Source organism: Solenopsis invicta, chromosome 3 (assembly GCF_016802725.1).
Source record: "Solenopsis invicta isolate M01_SB chromosome 3, UNIL_Sinv_3.0, whole genome shotgun sequence".
Lineage (NCBI taxonomy): Eukaryota > Metazoa > Arthropoda > Insecta > Hymenoptera > Formicidae > Solenopsis > Solenopsis invicta.
Window position 1 is genome coordinate 12,839,612 of NC_052666.1, and position 23,684 is coordinate 12,863,295.

The 23,684-nt window shown below is 35.0% G+C and overlaps 3 protein-coding genes across 3 annotated transcripts; all 3 read right to left on the reverse strand.

Moving 5' to 3' along the window:
* Positions 1-13,335: 13,335 nt before the first annotated feature.
* On the reverse strand, positions 13,336-14,072 carry LOC105204258 (extensin-like). Its single transcript, XM_039447601.1, has 2 exons — positions 14,036-14,072; positions 13,336-13,958 (listed from the first exon to the last, which is right to left on the reverse strand). Exons 1-2 carry the CDS (start codon positions 14,070-14,072, stop codon positions 13,336-13,338), a joined length of 660 nt encoding a protein of 219 aa, XP_039303535.1.
* Positions 14,073-20,076: 6,004 nt separating this feature from the next.
* LOC105194384 lies at positions 20,077-20,631 on the reverse strand. The gene has a single exon (XM_011159267.1). The coding sequence runs from the start codon at positions 20,629-20,631 to the stop codon at positions 20,077-20,079; it is 555 nt and encodes a 184-aa protein (XP_011157569.1).
* A 671-nt stretch (positions 20,632-21,302) lies between these two features.
* LOC105194386 lies at positions 21,303-22,394 on the reverse strand. The gene has a single exon (XM_011159269.1). It carries the CDS (start codon positions 22,392-22,394, stop codon positions 21,303-21,305), a length of 1,092 nt encoding a protein of 363 aa, XP_011157571.1.
* Positions 22,395-23,684: the final 1,290 nt, after the last annotated feature.

Sequence of the window (23,684 nt, forward strand, 5' to 3'; positions counted from 1 at the left end):
AATTATACTTACTAATAATTTATATTATTTTTAAAAAAAGAAGTCGATATTTCTCACAATAAGAAATAATATTTATAATATTTTAATATTTTAATTAAAATATTTACTTATAACTTTAGTATCCGGTAGATTAAAATTTCTCCATAAAGTTGTACTAACTATAATCGTTAAAATAGCATCATTAAGAAACACAATTGTAGTGTTATGTTATCTTACTAATAAAATTTTTCTAATTGAAATACAGATGTGAAAAACGTATTTATAAACGTACGCGACGCACAAAATTTTGTTATAATATAAGTAATAACGATAAAAAAATATTATTTTATATAATTTATATTTTTTTTAATTGCTTTTAAAATATAATTTTTTGAAGAAATATAAATTAGAAAATTATAACTATCAACACAGAAAAATTTACATGATTGTCTATAGAAAAAAACAATTGTATTAATGCAAAATTATAATTAATTTGTTTTTCTGGTTATCCAGAAAAATGATCAATTTAATAGAGGAAAAAAGGGTAATATAGTACTCATTTTGATTTTATTAAATACTTGTGTTTGTAATCAATACTTTATATTGAAATTGAAATGATTATATTCATTAAGGTTTAACAAGTTTTAGATTTAAAGTAATGAAATATTTATTACTAAAGATGTGATTTATGAAAATGTTACGCATATATAATCAATAAAAGAAAAAAAACGGTAATGTAATTAATTAAAAAATTTATAGGTTTTTTTATTTTAATTTTTTATTATTAAATTTATTATTACATATATTTTTATATTGCATGCAATATTTTGAATAAGAATTTATTTTATTTTGTATTAATATTTTATGAATACCATCAAATTAAATAATGATAAACAATAAATAAAATGGTATATTTAATAAAATAATATAACTTTTAATATTAAATTTGAATGAAAAAATTTAATAAACCAAGAAATAAATAATTTAAAAGAACTTAAGATAAGTATATATTTATTATATATCCATTTTTGAATGTATAACGAAAAGCTCACACCTAAAATAATGAAAAAAATATTTTATAAACTATATTAAATTTTAAGTTTCTTACTAGTTTTAGCAGTTTTTTAAACATAATAATTATATATATATATATATATATATATGTATGTGTGCGTGCGTGCGTGCGTGTGTGTATATATATACATATATATTTGTAAATTCTGTAACTCATAAATATTTTATATGTTTTTTTATAATTATATAATTACATAATTATGAAATACGAGTAATTTTCTTTGGCAATGCAGTTTCATGTGCAGTATTTAAAATCCTCTTAATAGGTTTGCTGCCATTCAAACATTCTGCTAATGATATAGTGTTTCCCGTTAATAATTTTATATTTGAAATGTTTATTACGTCAAAAAATCTCATCTGTAAAATAAATTAATTTATTTTGTTTATAAGTAAAAGTACCAAGTATGATATAAGTTATTTGTATAACTCACTTATAAATTTGACTACTCCTTTTACTTGTATCTCTTGTCCTTTGGTAAATTCTATTGAATCTTCTGCTGAATAATTTGTAATTTGAATTTCTAATTTGTATATTTTATTAGTAATAGAATCATATCCGCACGTTTTAGAATTCTTGTTAGAAAATATATTAAAACTTGTTTTTAAGAAACCTTGTACAACTAAAAAATAAATTAATTTTAATTAATAAACGTATTTTATAAGAAAAATAGGTATAACAGTTATAGATTTACAGAAAAACTTCATAATAAGAGCTTAAATTTTTTAAAGTAACAATTTTACTTCTCCGAAACTGCATGTATTATATAGGGTAAAGTTATCGAAATTACATCACTTTTGACATAAAGACTTATAACTAAGAAATCATAGGGAATATTTATAATTTTTTTACATCATGATAAAGTATAGCATTTTTTCTTTTGTACTTATTTTTTTTAGAATTTTATATATTGTTAAAAATTTTTAAATAATGATTTTTAAGAAGCCTTTAATCCTTAAATACACCGATCCTGTAAAATATGGAAACACATTTTTGGGTCTGGGAGACTTTTTCAACTTTGAGAAGCTATAACTTTGATCACAATCAATATTTTTTACAAATTTTTTTTTTAAATAAAGGTTCAGAATCTCAGAAATGTGACTGCATAAGTGGTATTGCCGAAAAATAATTTACTGCAAAGTTATAAAAAAAAACCATTAAGCAAAAATGGGAAATTGTTCAAAAATCCACTTTTCCTTTAAAAAATCATATCTCCGCAACAAAAAACTTTTAAGGACTTTCAAATACTGTGTTTTAAAGCTAAAGAACCGTACTTTCAAAAAAAAAATTACGGCATTGTCATTCCTTTTATAAAGTATAATTATAAAACAAGGAGAATATGAGGTATATTTGGGTGTCTAAAAATCCACTTTTAAAAAAAAATCATATCTTTGCAACAAAAAACTGTTAAGGACTTTACAATACGGCATTTTAAAGCTAAAGAGTCATACTTTCAAAAAAAAAAAAAAAAAAATTATGTCACTGCCATTTCTATAAAAAAATACACTTATATCACAAGGCGAATATGAGGTATTTTTGATTACCTCAAGGTGTCTAAAATTGAAAATTGACATGTTTCAAAATATTTCGGACCCTACGCAGAAGTTCTCTTTTTCACGGCATTATATTATTTTAACTTTAGACAGAGTAACGCGTACGGATCTGTTTGAACGTGTTTTATCCAGGTTTTTTACATAAGATTACTCACAAAAAAGTTTCACTAACACACTATATGGGTCTCATTAACCCTAACAAAACTTTGCTGCCGTGCCAATCAAATTCTAATTGACCAAAAAAGTTGATCAACTATATCAATCGAAAGAGGAGATTTCAAACTTTTTTTACGTCCTAGTCCGAACCTTCTATCTCATTCCGTCTTCACACAGCAAGCATTTGAAACTTCATATGAGGTCTCACAGACCCACTTACGTGTTTAAGGGTTAAATAGTGTGATTTAGGCAACTGGTCTTCTAAATCGCATCACAAGTTAATATTATTCTTCCTAAGGTAAAATGACATTTTTTTTGCTAGATTTTTGCTTCTACAATAAAAATGCCTTTAATATGTATAATTTTATTAATATTAAGGATAAATATTGTAAACTATATAATATAATTTCAGTTAATATCATTATTTTAATAATTTTGAAATAATATTACAATAACATTGTTATATTATGGCAATATTGTTATAATGTATGTATGTGACTATTTTATTTGATTTTATATACATATATATATCCATGATTAAAGCAATAGTGCAATTTAAAAAATTAAGACTTGGTTCAATTTAAAAAACTAAAGCATTTTATAAAATTTTATTTATTTAATTTACAAATAAAAGTATAAAGTTATTTGAACTTTACTAATCTAATTTTAATAATATTATAATCATTACAAATTATTAAAATTTAGATTATTTATTTTATCTTTTTTGTAATTAAGTTGCAAAATGTGTTGAAAAATAATAATTAAGTTACTATTTTTCTAAAAATATTAATAACAAAATTTCTATTGTTCTTAACGTATTAAGTTCAATAAAGGGTAATAATAATGTTATGTAATTCTTGAATAATTATACAAAGAGTGTACAAGAGTGTACTGTAATTAAATTTATATGCAAGGTGATACAATTTAGGAACCGATGCGATATCGGCAACTTTATCCTAATATTGATAAAACTGATATACTTACGAATGCATTGATTTATATAATCAGGTATATTCGATAATTTAACAAGGAGCTTGAATTGCTTGAATATTTTGTTTTATATCAAATGCACCAAGGTTTATTACAGTGTTAGAACGAATAATTAATTCAAATGGTAATATTCCACAATTGAAGTCAGATAATTTTGGTCTGTTAGCTTTTGCTCCGTCTATATGGATAATCTAAAAAGTATGGAAATATATATGTAATAGAGGAGAAAAAAGTATTATAGCTATTGTGGATAATATGGTTACCTCCATTATTTTCATTATTAAGTGACGAATTCTAACAATTATTTATGGAATTATTCTACAATTAACGATGTGTGACTTTTTAATACCGCTAATATGCTAATATACAATAACTAATAATTCTTACAAGACATTTTTACTTTTTGAACAATTCTAAACTTTTTTAAGATACATTTTAGCATTTAATTACAAATACTTCACCATTGTTTTTAAACTTGAACATATTATTACACAGATGTATGAGTGTTTTTTTGTTATTTAACTTTTTATTCGACTTTATACTTTTAGAGTTATGTAGAATTAAATAATAACATGAGATTTTGTTAATATAATTTTTTAAATTAATTAAATACAACAATTTTGTGACAACTTTTCGTGTGTATTATTACTTTTACAGATTTGAAAATCTTTCAAAATTAAAGAAGAAAAAATACATGTATGTATGTGTGTGTGTGTGTGTGTGTGTGTGTGTGTGTGTGTGTGTGCGCGCGCGCGCGCGCGCGTGTGTTAATACATGTCTGTAGCATTAATTTTACCTAGACGACGAAACAATTTTTTAATTCACATTTTTTAATTATTTTTTATATAAATATAGCGTCAAAAATTATTACATACAAGCAGATGCACATACGCGCACGCGCGCGCGCACAAACACACACACACGCACGCACACACACACACACAAGTTACAATAATGTTTGCTTGATACAAGATCTCTACAATCTATACTTATAAATTTGTAAACTCCAAACATATAAACTACACAAAATAACGTTAAGGTTTTAGAATTATATTTAAGTACCTCGTTTAATATAAAAAGTTTACACAAAGTTTTATCGATGTATATGTGTGTGAAATATTTATTTTATTAAATAACTTTGTTAATTATTAATATTTTATATTGAAACTTAAACGATTACATTCATCAAAATATTATATAACACTTTAAGGAATTTAATTGTTTAAGATTTTAAATTTAAAAAAATATTTATTACTTGAAATGTGATTTATAAGAAATGTGATATAATTTGATATGTTTTTTATATTAAGACACATTAAAAATATTATTAGTCAAGGTCAAAGTCAAAGTCATCATCTTACTCTCCGCTTAAAATAATATAACTTTGCTATTGGACATTTTCCCCAAAATGCATTCTAACTAAAGATATTAGAGAGGTCCAATACTTTTCGATGATCCTGTAATTAAATTTAAATTGTAATTAAATTTAAATTTAATTAAATTTAAAATGTTCTAAAATATAAATTTATATTTACTTCGATCGTTTTATTCAGTACTGTAAATGTAAATATAATTGTAGATTGTTGAATTAAAAAAAAATTAATTATTAGAGGAGAAGAGGGTATTATGGTTAATGTCGACAATACGACTACCCCTATTATTTCTGTTATTAGGTGACGTATTCTAACAATTGCTTATGGAGTTATTTCTTTAGTAGCCCGCCGTTTTCTAGTGATGCTAATACATAATGACTGACAATTGTTATAAGGCATTTTTACTTTTGAACACTTCTAAACTTTTTCAAGGTACACTTTTAATCTTTAATTACATATGCTTCCTCATTATTCTTAAATTTAAGTGTATTATCACACGAAGGTACATACGTGTCTTTATGTTATTTAACTTTCTATTCGGCTGTATACATTTCGAGTTATACAAAGTTAAAGCAATAACATGGAATTTTGTTAACATTATTTTTTAAATGAAACTTTTATATCGAAATATTTAGTCGATAAATCGTCATTCTAGAATCTGTCAAACAACACTCTAACGAATGTAATCGTTCGAGTTTCAATAGAAAATATTAATTATAGACAAAGTTATTCAATAAAATGAAAATGGGTACCATATTACTCTCTTCTCCTATATAATTAAAAATAAATTTAATTTATTTTATCATTAATGTACATTTGATACTGATGATGACTTAATTTAAAATTAACTTTAATTTAGATTTGAAATTGATATAGATTTAAATTAAAATTAACTCTGACTTGAATTAAAATTTATTTTAATTAAATTAAAATTTCTTTTACATTAAATTGAAATTATCCTTGAGGTGCAACTAAATCAACTTTCTTCTGAACTTTGTATTGAAATTAGCATTTACTTGAATTATTTATTGGAAATTAATTTTAACTTAGATTATTAGATTGAAATTAAATTTGATTTAAAAATTTATATTACATTATTCAAATTAATACTAATTAATCAATATCAATTAATTTTAATATGTATAATATACTTATTAGTTTAATATTATTAAAACTACAAAATATTGTTATAATTTGATACTTTTATATTAAAAAAACGTTTCAATAATTTAAAAAAAAATGAAGTTGTTTTATATTTTTGTAACATTTATTAAAGATTTTTATTAATAATTTTATATATTTTAATTAAATTTATATAAATAATTAATTATACCTTGAAAAAAAATAATTTGAACATTTGAAGAAAAATTTCAACATAAAAAATAAAAAAAAAAGAAAATCTCAGGCTGAAAAAGGAGAAGCTAAACGATTAATGATTAATACTAAGAAAAATTATCAATTTTCATTAAGTACTGTAGAAATTTATTCAAATATAGAACAAACGTTCACAAATATTTTGAAAAATATAAGAACAGATTTTCAAGTTCCAATAAATTAATCTAAAAAAGATTAATATATCCAATAAATGAAATAACAGGTTCAATATTACAATCGATTAATGCATTATTACATATTCTCCTACAATAAAAAATAGCAACAATGACAAGTTATTATGATAACAGGGAATTTAATGTTGATAAAAACAACAAAATTGTTCAAAATATTTATTACCCAACTACAAAAACTTTATTAAAAACTATGGTCAACTTTTTATTAAAGATAATAATGAAGCAACAGAAAAAAATAAACTATATAAATGATAACAATATAATATAAGTATTAATTAAAAACATATTAAAAGTTTATTTCTTTGTATACCTTTAATAATATTATGTATAGAAAAAATAAAATACTTATTCAACTCGTGAAATTCCACTTCGTTATATTTTTTCTTTGAATTTCCTTTAGTGAATGATGACTGTGATTTTTTGTTTATTATCGACATCTTTTTGTTAAATATACTTAGCAACAAACCTATTAAGAGAATTTTTAATGTTCTAGTTACTACAAGTTTAACCAATTGTGTATATAATTATAATGACATTTAATTTTATGTTGCTATAAAAAATTTAAAAAAAGAAAAATTTTTTTGTGTTGTACAAAATACATATTATGTACGCAGAGAGAAAGAGAGAGAGAGAGAGAGAGAGAGAGAGAAGAAGGGAAAGAGAGAGAAAGAATAAATAATTCTCTGTCTTTCTTCCTCTCTCCCTCTTTCTCTTTATCTCTTTTTTAAAATCAGGTTGTTTAATAAATAAAATTATTAATGACTTACTTTTTTTAAATCCTCTTATTTTTTCTGTCTTTATTTTTTTCTGCTCTTTTCTGTCCTTATATTCTGGCCTTTTTTTAATATAATATTTGTCTTTTTTTCTTTCTTCTCTTCTTTTTAATCTTTTCTGTTTATTTTTATCTTTTTTCCTATTTTTATTATATTAATATTCTTTACGTTGTGTTCTTTATATAAATTTGATAAGGAATGAAGTTCTTTTTTTGATTAACAAACGAAAATTGTTTATTTGTGTAAATGTTGACTTCATGTGGCAACGAAATATAGGTGTGTTCCAAGTTACGTATAAAGCACATAAACTACATGGAATGTTGTTTCGATTTAACCGATGTACGATTGAAAGCACATTGATAGTGTTGAGGATTCTTTAGATTGTACTAACCGTATTAAATTTTTCACACTTCCAGCGCATTGAATGTTTTCGTTCGACTTAAGATAATTGATACGTTTGATGCATTGATGTGAATTAAGCATTATTAACATAAGGAACGCGATTAAAATTAACTGATATTGCATATTAAACACAAAATAAACGAGAGGGTCAACAAATTCGAACACACTGGATTCAGAAATATTTCAATTGTTTTTATAAGAGAATATTTAATTAAAATATTTACTTATAACTTTAGTATCCGGTAGATTAAAATCTCTCCATAAAGTTGTACTAACCATAATCTTTGAAATGGCATCATTAAGAAACACAATTGTAGTGTTACGTTATCCTACTAATAAAATTTTTCTAATTGAAGTACATGTGAAAAATGGATTTATAAGCGTACGTGAAGCACAAAATTTTGTTATAATATAAGTAATACCGATAAAAAAAAATTAATTTTATATAATTTATATTTTTTTAATTGCTTTTAAAACATTATTCTTTGAAGAAATATAAATTAGAAAATCATAACTATTAACACAGAAAAATTTACATGACTATCTGTAGAAAAAAATAATTGTATTAATTCAAAATTATAATTTATTTGTCTCTCTGGTTATCCAGAAAAACGAGTAATTTAATAGAGGAAAAAAAGAGTAATATAGTACTCATTTTGATTTTATTGAATACTTGTGTATATAATCAATACTTTATATTGAAATTGAAATGATTATATTCGTTAAAGTATTTAACAAGTTTTAGATTTAAAGTAATAAAATATTTATTACTTAAGAGGTGATTTATGAAAACGTTACGCATATATAAACGATAAAAGAAGAAAAGTATGTAACTAATTTAAAAATAATTTATTTTTTATTTTAATTCCTTATTATTAAATTTATTATTACATATATTTTTGTATTACATGCAATATTTTGAATAAGAATTTATTTTATATTGTATTAATTTTACTACTCCTTTTACTTGTATCTCTTCTCCTTATGTTTAGTATCTAAATATTATATCTTAGCTAACGATTATTAAAAAATTACTTTATTTTTATGATTTATATTCTCTCTCTCTCTCTCTCTCTCTCTCTCTCTCTTTCTGCCCACGTAGCACATAATGATTTCAAATACGTTTTTAAAACGTATCCATAGTTTTATAACCGTAAAGAACCATTAAAAAACGTTTAAACAGAAACGTTTTTGAAACCATAATTTAAGAAACTTATTTTTTACGTTTGTTCTGTAAATACTGTAAAAAAGTAATACTGTAAAATACAATTTTCTTAACATTAAATAAAATATAAATGTTTTTTAACGTAAAAAAATTGAGAATCTTTCTCAAGAATTTTTTTCGGAAATTTTCAAGCGGTCACCCATTCAAGTCGTAATCGTAAAAAAATATAATTTTATATATGTTTCTATAAATAATATGCTTTAATTATGTTTTATCTTTTCAATAACATATATTGCCTCGATATACATATGTTAACCCAAAGTGTTCACAGATCATCACCAGACATCAGTTCGCAGCAGTCTTGCAGGTCAAGCAATGTTGGGCGAGGTTACGACTTGGATGGGTGGCAGCTTGAATATTCCAAAAATTCTTTAGAAAGATTCCCGATTTTTTTTTTACTTTAAATAACATTTCTATTTTATTTAACATTAAGAAAACTGTTTTTGACAATTAATTAGAAATTCTAAAAAAGTAGAAATTTTAAAATTTCTTTATCCGTAAAAAAACGTTTCTATAATAGTTTCTTAAACGTTATTTTATCGGAAAAGAAACGTTTCAGTTAACGTTTAACTGAGTGGACATTTTAACGCATGAGAAACGTTTCTAGAAATCGGTAATAAAACGTTTCGGAAAAACGTTTATAAAACGTTTTTGAAACGTATATGTGCTACTTGGGTGATTTTTGATGTTGGACTTTTGTCTTGTTCCTTATTCTTTCTTTCTTTCTACTGAAATCTTTTTCTTTTTTTCACTTCCATTTCTTTAATCATTTTATATCTCGTCCTGTAAATGAAATATGATATAAAGTATTCACGTACTTAAAGCACTTGCCTTTTTATATGAAGAAATGAAAATGTTTTTTCATTTAAAACTTATCTGAGACATATTCGTTGACAGCAATACCGCAGCAATTAAATATCCGTATTTCAAAGCTCTTACTTCCTCCTTCTTTCTATCATTAAGTCATTCTTATACTTTTTCAAATTTAACCTCACAATAATAATATTTGTATACAAAAGAGCATTTTAATAACAATACTATAATAAATGTTAAACATATTTGCTATCTGAAAATAAAGTACAACACAAGGTATCAATTTTTTATAATAATAATTTTTACAACCATAAATAAGAATGTTTAATAAAACTTATCTGAAACAATCATTTTTTTATCATATTAAAAGTTACTTTATTTTTATGATGTATAGCCTCTCTCTCTCTTTCTCTCTGATTTTTGATTTTAGACTCCTCCGTTATTTCTTTCCTTTTATCCGTATATTAAAACCCTTCTTTCTTTCACCTTTCATTCCTCTGATCATTTTTATATCCCGTCCTAAAAGTGAAATGTAACACAAAGTATTTACGTACTTAATGTATAATACTTACTTTCCTATATGAGAAATAAAAATGTGTTATTAAATTCAAAAAACTTATCTGATTGTGAGACACATTCGTTGACAGCAACACCAGCAATTATACGTATATAATATTGATAATTAGTGTGCACGACGCGATACGCGTTGCCCGGAAGAACGTACACATTTCTTCTCGTCACTAACCTCGCGCGCGTGCATACACCACTTAACCCCGCTGTACGTCAAAACGCAAAACGTCATTAGCATCATCATCGGCGAAACTCACGTCACGATCTCGACTCTCTCGACCACGTCAACCAGCCACAGCCAATTGGCAACGCGGTAAAGCGGCAACAAAGCCCGCGATACATTTCGACAACGACAGCACACTTCGTGCGTTACATCTCCTTTTTATTATAGGCACAGATATCTATCTAATTATAGGATAAATCTGTATTAAATTAAAAACTGTTCATGTTATATCATATCTTCATTTGAATCACTGACTTCACTTACAACAAGTAAATTGGCATCTAGTACAATATCAAAAAATGTTTTTTTCTGAAAAAAATTATTTGAAATGTTTTGAAACATATATGTTACCATTTATTTGGAAGAAAGATTGATCCGATACTTTTTTCATTCCAATACATGAGTATTGAATCCATTAGGATTTCTTAAGAAAGAAATGTATCTTACTATTCCACAAACTCGTCACAGTAGATTTTTCTTTTCTTGTTGCAGTTTGTTTATTTAAGTTTCCTTTGGTATATGGGGGGGGGGGTCTCGGTCAAAATCATTGTTAAAAGCTAAATTAAATGTGTAACGATACACCCCTCCACCATCCGCGCGCCTCCACAAGCCGTCCATCCACCAGACACCGAGCGTGGCGAAAAACCACGTGCACGCACAGCCTAACCTTGCGGTGCGATCACGCGGCGACACGCGCGCCGAACGTGGCGTTCCGTCCAATTCTCCGACCTGGCCTAAAAGCAACCGAGCATCCTCGATCGCTCCCTGAAGACGAGCGTTTTCGTCGCTCTACAGTTCCTCGACGGGCATTCCTGTCGTCATCCTCGGCCGAGTATTCTCGACCAGTCAACTCCGAGATCCTCGACGAGCATTCTCGTCATTATCACCGGCCGAGCATTCTCGAACAATCACCATCGTCCTCGAATACCTCGACGCCAGAGAACCTGGATCACTTTCGAAACCTTGAAATCGGCAGGGCATCCGCGCCCTGTCGATCCTCCGCTCCTCTGCATAGGAGCGCGCTCAGGAAAACCGCAGAAACGAACCGACCGGCCGTGCACCGCACTTGCATCGTCCACGCACGCGCACGCACTTGCGACGAACTCGTCACATTCCGCGACTTCCCCGACCGTACGGACTAAAGGTCCGTGTAACCCACCTAGCAGTATTACGTGTATTGTTCTTTCCCCACCGAGCTTAAGTGTCTAAGTAAGTTATTCCGTTTAGTTAGATATGTATTGTGAACGAGCCTTTAGTAACCATTCACGCGTTATTTCGGATTAATCCTGTTGCGCTGCTTGCGCTCTGATTATCAGCGATTATTCCGACACCTGCAAGCCGTTCTCTTTTTTTGTTTACTTTTTCTTTTCTGATTTATTACTTTGTCAACAACGATCACTCATCTAACGAATAAATTTTTTGTTTTTTTTAACCTTAAGAAGATGCTAAAGTACCGCGAATTACCGACATTTACAGTGCAGTACATATCTTTGAATTGGCTTTACAGAATCACAAAAACTTTTTCTAGAATTGAAATACGCGTGAAAAATAGGTGCGCTATGGTTAATTTTGCAAGAAAATCGAACAAAAATTAATAAATCATTAAAAATTCACTCGTATAGCCGTACCTGAGGTTAACTTTACCTTAATACAGAAGTTGCGTACGTACAAAATGATAGTAGAGCGCACCTCAGAAAACATGCATGAATAACACTGACTGTGAAATTACGACTAAACACCTAACAAAAAAGATACGCTAATGTGCTTTTACCACATGCATATTTCGCTCAGCAAAGCTGAACTGTCATGAACAGAGCAAAATGGCACCCAACAGCAGTTGATAAATCTCTTCGCAGATGGCGCAGAAGTCGAAGGGTAAAATCGTATGATACATTTATGAGTGTGCTCGGTAATGTAACGCTCTCCTGCTCGCTTGTCAATATGTTCGAAAGAAATGTAAGTGTGTAAAAAATGTCAATGTGTAAAAATTTTATATTCCTATATTTCTTTATCTTTCCTTGTGTCTATAAATTTGATAGCACTGCAAATTTATCTGGAGAGTCTGATTGTTACGAGAAATGACATCTTTTATCTCTCATCTTTGTTTTCAAGAAAACAAAAAAATCTTATTCAACTTGCGGTAATTGCAATTATTAATAAATGATTATTTTAGTGGTATAAAATTTTTATATCCTTATGGTGCAACGTAAAATGTAGTGCAACCATCTGTTGTTACTTTATCCAATGGTTCAATCGCTATTCCAATGAATAGGCCAATCTGTGCTTATCATTGTGTAAAAAACAATAATGGCAAGCTCGTTGTATTAGGTTCGTCTAGAATGTTGATGGATGCTTACATAGAAAAGGAAAGTAATGATGCATTGCGGGAAATGATTTTTGATTTTTTTGAATTAAATATCACAGAAACAATGGATTTTCATACAGATAATATAGAAGTAAGTTTTTTATTACGGATTATGATACACTCTCTTTATTACATGTAATGCAAGGATTAAAATTTCTTTTTTTTTTACAAAACACATTTGACCAAAACTATATGCTATACTTTTTATGTTTTAAATTTTGGGAGCACATATTAATACATTAAAGTTTAATAAATGAAGAAAATATATTTTATTTAAAACCGTTCATCAGCTTGAACCGGTGGCGGCTTGTACGCCTGAGGAGCGGGTGGTGGATTGTACGTCTGAGGAGCGGGTGGCGGCTTGTACGCCTGAGGAGCGGGTGGTGGATTGTACGTCTGAGTAGCCGGTGGTGGATTGTACGTTTGAGTAGCCGGTGGCGGATTGTACGCCTGAGGAGCGGGTAGTGGATTGTACGTCTGAGTAGCCGGTGACGGATTGTACGCCTGTGGAGTGGGCGTCGGATTGTGCGCTTGAGGAGCAGGCGGCGGATTGTACGCTTGAGGAACAGGCGGTGTATTGTATGCTTGAGGAGCAGGCGGCGGATTGTACGCTTGAGGAGCAGGCGGCGGACAGTACGCTTGAGGAGCAGGCGGCGGATAGTACGCTTGAGGAGCAGCCGGCTGATAGTACGTCTGAGTAGCCGGTGGCGGATTGTATGCCTGAAGACCGGGCGGTGGGTAGTACGTCTGAGTAGCAGGTGGCGGATTGTACGCCTGAGGAGCGGACGGCGGATTGTACGCCTGAGTAGCCGGTGGCGGATAATGCGTCTGAGTGGCCGGTGAATTGTATGCCTCAGTAGTCGGCGAAGGATTGTGACGTGGCGCGCCAATATATCCTGCAAAATTAAGAAAAAAACATTTAAAACATTTTAAAGTTTCCGTTTTCTTTTTTTATTAGATTGCATATACTTACCATTCTTCTTCGCCTTCTGCATCGCGCGCCGCAACATGTTCTTGATTTGCTGCAAAAAAAAACATTAGTATGTGTATACACGCACACATATACACACATACACACTGCATCGTCACTATCGTGCGCGCAAGCGCGTGTGTACGATTGTAACGAAACAGTCTCTCTTTATTTCTCTCTCTCTCTCTCTTTCTCTCTCTCTCTCTCTTTCTCTCTAGGGAGCAGGGAGCATTTCCTGCGCAATGGAAGACAGCTCGGGTGTGTCCGATCCCGAAGATCAGGAATCCAACCTTGGTGCAGTACAGGCCAATTTCCATTCTTCCTTCTCTGTCAAAGGCACTGGAAAGGTTGGTGGGAGAGCAAATTTGCTCATATCTAGAGGCCTCAAATCTTCTTGATCCGTATCAGGCTGCTTATAGGAGGGGCTTCTCTACACAGGCGTGTCTGTTGCGTACGCTGGATGACATGCAGCGGATCAAAGGAAGGTCACGGTCTAAGTCTTTTTTGATTTCTCAAAAGCGTTTGATAGGGTCCAACATCATATTCTCCTTAACAAACTAAAGAGTCTGTGTTTCTCGCGCCCTGCACTTGGTTGGGTGGCATCGTATCTGAGTAGTAGAGCGCAGGTTGTCTGTGATGGTGCGACGGGGGTTTCTTCCAGGGAGTTAGCGGTTGCGGTGGGTGTTCCTCAGGGCTCAGTACTGGGACCGTTACTCTTCATTCTCTATCTAGCGGATTTCAAGAATGCTCTAAAATATTGCAAATATAATTTCTATGCTGACGACCTGCAAATATATCTGCACTGCGAGCCTTGTGACTTGGTTGAGACCATCTCCAGGGTAAATGAGGACATTGCCTCCATAGTGGCATGGGCGGCTTCCAACAAGCTCATCCTCAACGCGGCCAAGACGCAAGCCATCATTTTTGGTTCGGCTCGCTATATTAATGCTATTGATGTAACGTTATTGCCGAACTTGTCAGTTGGGGATGCTGCAATTAAATTTTTAGCACACATTAAATATCTGGGAGTGACAATTGCTAACAATCTATCGTGGGATAGACAAATAGCAAGTGTAACGATGAAAGTCAGATCAGTCTTGTATCAGCTGAGGCTGAGCAGACACCTTTTACCAGAGACACTGAGATCTAGACTTGTGAAGGCCTTGATTTTTCCGCACTTTAATTACTGCTGCACGGTGGTTACGAACATCACGGCAGAGCAAAATCTTAGGCTATACAGGGCCATGAATGCTGGTCTGAGATTTGTCAATGGCATAAGGTGGTATGACCATGTTACAGCTCATTATCGGGCACTTCGGTGGCTGAAGCCGGATGTCAGTATCTCATCGGAAGCCTATTGTACACTATCATGAAGACCCAGAGACCGGATTATTTGTTCTCAATGTTTGTGCTCAGCACTGAGAAATCGACCAGGGTTACAAGAGCATCTGAGGATTTGCTCGCTCTACCGCTGTGCCGTACAGAAATCTATAAAAAATCCTTCTGTTCTGTTGCAGCGGAATTGTGGAATAACATTCCGTCTGCTATTCGCAATGTAGTCACAATAACAGGGTTTAAACAAATGCTTTATGCGCACCTGCTCTTGAGACAGAACGGGGACTGATACCTTGCCTGCTTTGTTGATGTGCATGGTTTCTAAATTGTTTATATGTTTGCTTGTGTGTGCATGTGCATGCCTGCTTACCTGCCTATTGAAATTGTATGCGATTTCACACATATACACGTGCATGCTCACACGCAAGCACATGCACGCAAATACATTATTATTGCACTATAACTGCGTGGCTTTAATAATTATATCTGTATGCGTTTTCTTTTGTTGTTTCTTTTGTAAAATTGCTAGAGCGCTTGAGGGGACTTGTCCCAGAGCGCTAAATAAATGCTGCTTTCTCTCTCTCTCTCTCTCTCTCTCTCTCTCTCTCTCTTTGTCGTTCTGTGTGCGTGTGTATAATTTTTTATAATATTTATATCGTGTTACCTTGTGCGTTACTGGCGGTGGCGATGGTCGTGGTCGCGGCGCGCGATACTTTTGCAAGTATTCAAAAAACGGCGCTGGCATACACTGGGCGCTGGTAACCTCCTATGTTGCATATCGTGGAAGTGCCACGGGGCTATACATTTCCGCCAATGGTGGCATTAATGGCGGCGGCGGCGATGATGGCGCAGGCGGTGATGGTGGAGGTGGTGGTGGCGGTGGCGTTGGAGACATATTTTTGGTTTGGACAGTGGTTGGTTTACAACCAACACACTGTTTAGTTGTACACATAGCTTGATCGCCGTCACCCTTTGCTGCAATACAAACATAAAAATTTTCAGTAATTAATTATATTACATTTTATTTATAATATTTACACTACGTAGTATAATAATTTTCACTTTTTTCCGAGGTTGAAGCCAACAGCCGTACTTTGCAGCCAAACGATGGAATCCAGCGACATAGAATATTTTGGGGGGGGGGGGGAAATAAAATTAATAATTTTCTAATAAAATGCTTACAATTGCTGACTAATAATACAGGTCTATAATATCAGTACAAAATTACCTATTCGAAAAAAGGTAAAAAAAGATGCCAAATTATGTGTCGTCGTTGTCGTCACCGCGCGTCGTTCCCCGTCGTCGTTGTCATCGCGCGTCGTTCCCCGTTGTCGTCGTCGTCGTCGCTATCACCGCGCGTCGTTCCCCGTCGTCGCCGTCACCGCGCGTCGTTCTCCGTCGTCGCCGTCACCGCGCGTCGTTCCCTCGTCGTCGTCGTCACCGCGCGTCGTTCCCCGTCGTCGTCGTCGTCGTCGTCGTCGCCGTCACCGCGCGTCGTTCCCCGTCGTCGTCGTCGTCGTCGTCGTCGTCGTCGTCGTCGTCACCGCGCGTCGTTCCCCGTCGTCGCCGTCACCGCGCGTCGTTCCCTGTCGTCGCCGTCACCGCGCGTCGTTCCCTGTCGTCGCCGTCATCGTCGTCGTCGTCGTCGTCACCGCGCGTCGTTCCTCGTCGTCGCCGTCACCGCGCGTCGTTCCCCGTCGTCGCCGTCACCGCGCGTCGTTCCCCGTCGTCGTCGTCGTCGTCGTCACCGCGCGTCGTTCCCCGTCGTCGTCGTCGTTGTACTATATATATGTAGGGTAAGGTCTACTTACATTTCCTCATCGTCCGATTTGTGGGCACTTTTGCCCCTTCTCCCTCTTTCAGTTCTTCTTTTTGCATTTTTCTTCCGCTCGCTCTGTCTCTTTCTCTTCTTATTACTGTACACTTCCCCCTTTTACTTTCTTTTTTTTTCACTTCTGTCTTATTAATATTTTCACTCAATCCACTACGACCATAAAACGCGGCACCACGCGGCTGCCTCTACGATATGGAAGTAGAAATGGTGTGCACGAAACTCAGAAACCGCGCCCCTTTCTCGCGTCGAGTGTCGCGAAAACCTTGTCCTGCCAACTGCGAAAAATGTTTGATAATTTCAGGTTGCTACAACTGTTTTGATTGCATCTTTGTCACACCTTACTATAATGTGCGTTGTGTCCTTTTCTCTGATACATATCAATATATCTTTAATGGGTGCCTAATGTATCCCTGTGATGAATTAATTCATATTAATAAAATTCTTGAAAAACTCTTTACAAAGTTTCATGATGACTACTTTTCTCAACAGAATTATGTAATACAAAAAGTGATTACACTTGTCAAAGAAAATACCAAATAATATCAATGCATTCCCGATGAAGTATTACAATGTTTAGTATGAACTCTCGTACTACATACAAGTTAGAGAAATAAATAAAAAACAATATGTTCAAAATGATAAAAGAAAGAAAAAAGAAAAAAACGTTATTTCCAGCTTTGCAAAAAGAAGTAATATAAATTGTAAATAAATTATATTCTGTATCTTTAAAGGTGTAATCACGTTTTATATTACGTTATGGCACGCATTGATTTATGTAAAATATTTATAATTTATTTTGACTGCTGCATGAAGATATATATTAGAGTTTCTTTCATATAAATAAAAGTCGTTTATTTTTATTTACGTATCGCAGTTGAGTAAAATTGACCAGAAATTATCAATCACAATTGATATTGAATCAGTCACAAAGAAGAGATTGCTTTTATAAATCATAATAACATTACAATACTTTTAATTACAATAAAAAAGATTATTTAAAAACTTGTGTCCGCGATGATAGAAATCGGTCCGAGATCTAAAAGTATGTAGCTAATCAACGTTAAGCTTTTACGGAAAAGTGGCGAGCTGATTGATTACACAGTTCTTAATCCGAGAAGTCGGACCGAGTTATAGCATCGTGAACATAGATCTTAACATTTTCATTTCAAAATTATCGATATCTTCCCTACGTTTTTCATGTCAAGCCTAATATACATTTTATTATAATTATACGATGAGTACAATCGTACGAACATTCACGTATACGATAAAAAGAGACCAATAGAATACAAAATGACGTGCGTGCAACGAAGAAAATCATATTCAGTTGTAACAATTGTGTAGAGTTAAGGTACGACGAGGTTTTCGCGACCGAAAATAAGCGAGAGGATCAAGAATTAGACAGAGACGCTCAAGTTTTGCGTACACCATGTCTACTCCCACCACGCTCTACGATGTTACCCCCACCATTGCGCATGGAATCTCCCGTGCTCGGCGAGATTCACGCTCACGTGTTGGCGCCCTACTTCGAAAACTTGCCGTCAAGTCTTCTATGTCAAACTTGTAATTATTTCTATGTAATTTACAAGCATTATTTACAATTTTTTACACAAATCTCAATTATTGTATTCTAACGAATGTAAAGCATTATTTACGTGGAAGGGCGAGAATAAACCTTACTCAACATTTACAATCAGGAAATACTTTCGTGTCGTCCGCATCAGGATGTTCGTACTCCCGTACCAAAGCATGCACTTGCAAAAACACTCGGGGGGACGTTACGGTGATGCTTCCATTTTCATTATAAAAATATTAATAAATTTTATTTTCGTATTTAATTTATGACATAAAATAGTAAGTTTTTGTACCATATACTTTATAATTTCGGGTATTCATTTTTATGTTCTTTTGTAATATTCTTATGCAATAAAAAATTTTATGCAAGCAATGTTTTTTGATACTCTGATATTACTTGGAATTACTAAACTAAAACTATTTTCTTTTGCTAGTCTTGTTGGTGTGACCATGAGCTTTATAATAGGCTTTGATCTACGAGAACGCTTCAAAGCTACAGTAATATGAAGCAATATTTATAGAGTTTTACATGAAAAATCAGAAATATTTAATTTTACATACTTCTACTTTAATGTATGGAAAAAAAAATATTAAAAGAATGTACAATTACTATTCTATAGCGACACCTCCGATTCTGTCACTCCACTCAAGTTGTTTTTTTGTGCCGGAGCGAGCATTATGGATGGACTCGTGAAATGATAGAAAGGGGAGTGAAACAGTAATGATGCACTATTTAACTGGTCAAAATTGAACAACTTTACTGTATATTTCACAATCGTTTACAATGTCTTAACTTTCTATATAGTTAGCTCACGGGAGCATTCTATTCGACACACACTCGAGTGAGACTGCGAACGATTACATCCGTACGCTAGACGATCTATATACGGACTGACTTTTCGGACGGTAACACAAGCTTTCGCAGCGAAACGGCAAGAACGACGCACGCACCGAAGGAAACGATAGATCACGAGATCGATTCATGATCCTCGAAAATGCAAAGGTCGTAACGTTGCTTGAATATGTGTGTTTCTGACATACGAACCGTAACATACCGCCCGCCTCGTATCCGAAACATTACGACACATAATCAATTACCCTGACCTACCGGGAGACGACAGATTTGTGATATAGGTCTCACGAAGGCGGAATCCTTTGTTTTTAAATGAACAGTGCGGACATGTCCATCGTCACCGGGCTGAGTAGAGGTAATGCGCGCGAGAGCCCATTTGGAGGGCGGTAATAAGTCGTTACGCAAAAGTACAAGATCTCCAGATTTAGCATCCGGGAGAGAGCGCATTCACTTGGAACGTTGCTGTAAGGTGTGTAAATAGTCTCGGGACCAGGCAATCCAAAAATGCTCCAGCATCGCGCGAACTCGTTGATAGCGGGAAAGGCGATTTTCGTTCAAATCTATCACCAATGCCTCGGGGACGGTGAGGAGTGGTGCTCCAATGAGGAAATGCCCGGGAGTTAGCGTCGCAAAGTCCTCTGGATCGCTTGTCATGGCTAATATCGGTCGAGAATTCAGACAGGCTTCAATTTCACAGAGGAGAATGCCGAATTCTTTAATTAATGTGTGCTTGCCCACGATGCGTCGTAAATGATGCTTCATGCTCTTCACACCGGCCTCCCAAATACCCCCGAAGTGGAGGGCAGCGGGCGGAATAAAATGCCACGAAGTCCCATCGGAAGCCAGAAGCGACCCAAAGTCTGGGTTTCCGGTTATGTTCCGGAATGTAGTTGCCAGCTCCCTGTCCGCGCCTTGAAAGTTAGTCCCATTATCGCTATATACATCGCTTGGAATTCCGCGACGCGAGACGAAGCGTTTGAATGCAGCGAGGAAGGCTTCCATGGATAAGTCGGAGACAAGCTCCAAATGTATGGCACGCGTCGAGAGACAAACGAATATAGACACGTAAGCCTTGTGTGAGGAATGCCCTCTTCCTCTTTTCAGAAAGACGGCAAATGACCCTGCATAATCCACGCCCGTGTGCAGAAACGGGCGAGATGGCGTGACGCGAGAAGTAGGCAGGTTTCCCATAAGCTAAGTCGTAGTTAACGCTCGTTGGCGAGTGCACGGGACATAGCGGTGGATAGTCGACTTGACAAGATTTCTTGCTCCTAAAATCCAGTAATTCTGTCGAATGTATCGAAGAGTCAATTACGGGCCCCCATGGAGCGTTTGTTTATGGGCGTACTCTATGATCAGCTCGCTGATACGATGGCGAGGTAAGATGATCGGGTGTTGTTCAGAGAATGTGAGATGTGAGTTTTTAAGCCGCCCGCCAAGCCGGATTGTGCCATTTTCGTCCAGGAACGGCGTCAATCTCAGTAATGGACTTCGAGATGCTATAGGCTGTCTTTGTCGGAGGGCCTTATATTCTGAGACAAAACTGAGTTGAGCCTGCTTACATCAGAAGTTCCGGGCGGCAGCCACTTCAATGGCGGTGATGTGAGAATCGAGTCATGCATCACCAGATCGTTTCAGACGAGGTCGTGCTATGAACCGAAAAACATATGCGGTCACTCTAAGAAGACGCGTCCACGATGACAATCGATGTGGAAGGTCGTCCAGAGCAAGCGGCTTGGCCAATCACGGATGTGGAGAACCGCACCTTTGCGGATTTCGGAGCAGACGCCGCGGGTATCTTCGCCGGTATCTTTAGAAGTACACATGGGCCATAAACTCAGAGCCTGTTCTAACCAATCCGGTCCAGACCACCAGAGCCTGCAAGATGCAAACTCCGCAGGAGTGACGCCACGCGAGGCAATATCCGCTGGATTCGAATTGGTCGGTACATGGTGCCAGGTGGCAGAAGGTAGCTCGGTTTGAATTTTCGACACCCGATTAGCCACAAACGTAGCCCACGTGGAGGGATGTTTTTTGAGCCACTCGAGTACGATTGTCGAATCTGTCCAGCAATGGATTGCAATATTCGGGGATTGCATCGCATCGACAACGTATCGCAGCAATCGAACCAATAATACTGCACCGCTTAACTCTAGTCGCGGGATAGGCAGAGTTTTTATTGGCGCCACCTTAGATTTGGCGGCGATGAGTGTGACCTTGACATCCCTCGAATAGGTGATCCTCATGTACACTACGGCACTTATAGCCTTAATCGATGCGTCAGAAAAACCGTGGAGTTCGACGTGAATGACGTGTTTAGATAGTCCGGTCCAGCGTGGAATCCGAATCTTGTCGAGAGACTGAAGTGAGCCGCGATAGGTTTTCCACCGTTCGTTGAGGTCAGTGGGAAGCGGCTCATCCCAGTCGCATGTCCTAATCCATAATTCTTGCATTAGGATTTTAGCAATAATGATTACCGGGGTAGCCCACTCAAGGGGGTCAAAAATTCTGGCGATCGTTGCGAGAATTAAGCGCTTAGTAGCTGCCGACGGGGGCGGGAGCAAAATACGGAAGGAGAAGGCGTCGTCTTGAGGTGCCCATGCTATGCCGAGAACTTTGATGCTGCTATCCTCATCCAACGAATAATCCATATCGATAGCTCGATCCTTTGTAGGTAAATCCTCCAGCAACTCGGCAGCGTTGGACGCCCATTTTCGGAGACTGAATCCGCCAGCCGCGAGCATGTTGACTAGCTGTAGCCTCATCGCCTTGGCCGTATCAATCTCCTCAGCACCAAATAAAATGTCATCGACGTAGGTCGCATTTTACAAAATGGGATGAGCGAGAGGATATCGATGACCTTCATCCTCGCCAAGCTGGTGTAATACCCGTATCGCAAGGTATGATGCGGGAGCGGTGCCATATGTGACGGTGCGTAGGCGATATGATTGGATTGAATCCTGTGGAAATGGTCGCCACAAAGTTCTCTGATATTCAGAATCTTCATGTTATACCAGTATCTGTTGAAACATCTTCTCAATGTCGGCAATATACACGTATTTGTGCTGTCGCCACCTGATTAGTATAGACGCCAGATCAGTTTGGAGCTTGGGTCCAATGTGTAGGTGATCGTTGAGGGACGTCCCATTTGAGGTAGCGCACGACGCATTAAATACGACTCTTAATTTTGTAGTTAAATTTTCGCTTTTCATCACGGGATGATGCGGTAGATAGACTACTCCGTCGCGTTGCGGTTCTGGTCCGTTGACCAGTTCCATGTGTCCTAGGTCAAGGTATTCTCGAAGGAAGGCTCCGTATGATTCAGCGAGCGTAGTATTGCGCGATAGTCGTCTCTCTAGTTTGTCGTACAGGCGGGACGCTATATAACTCGAGTCTCCTATAGGCGGAGGAGACTGTTTAAATGGGAGGCGAACGATGTATCGTCCGCTTTCCTCCCTCGCATGCGTCGAACGAAAATGACTCTCGCATTCTTCCTCGTCCGAGGTGAGGCTTGATGTCGCGGGAATGTCCTCGGTCTCCCAGAATCGCACGAGGATTCGGTTTAGGTCCGTATACTCATTCTCGATTGACGCAACGCAAACCGTCGCATCGGAATCGTTATTGTCAGTAGGGCCAGAGACGATCCATCCAAAGATCGTCAATTGTGCTGTGGGACTACCGAACGGACCTTGCCTAAGACCATCTCGCAATAGAGAGCCGTATAATTCCGCTCCAATTAACATTGTATTGGGATTCGATCCGCGAGATCAGGATCGGCGAGATTGAGTCCGTGTAGATGTGGCCAATCAGAAGCAGGACTGCGTTTGGAGGTACTGTACGAAGTTATCCGATTGAACACATACACCTTGATCGGCAGAGATATGCCGGGCGTCATACACGACTCGAGCGAGAGTTGTATCATCGCTTTCGCCGTGCCGAAGTATTGGGCGCCAAAACACGACACGGGCAGAGTCGTCCGTTGACGTGACGTATGCAGCGATTGAGCCAGTGTCTTCGTAATGAACGTATGAGTGGCCCCCTGATCTAAAAACGCG

Bases quoted from the DNA above. Each gene is read 5' to 3' on its own strand.
- LOC105204258 (XM_039447601.1), bottom strand. From the start codon at position 14,072: ATGTTGCGGCGCGCGATGCAGAAGGCGAAGAAGAATG. The intron at 13,959-14,035 runs GTAAGTATATGC...TTAATTTTGCAG, and splicing joins GCAGAAGGCGAAGAAGAATG to GATATATTGGCGCGCCACGT.
- LOC105194384 (XM_011159267.1), bottom strand. From the start codon at position 20,631: ATGGAAGCCTTCCTCGCTGCATTCAAACGCTTCGTCTCGCGTCGCGGA.
- LOC105194386 (XM_011159269.1), bottom strand. From the start codon at position 22,394: ATGAGGCTACAGCTAGTCAACATGCTCGCGGCTGGCGGATTCAGTCTC.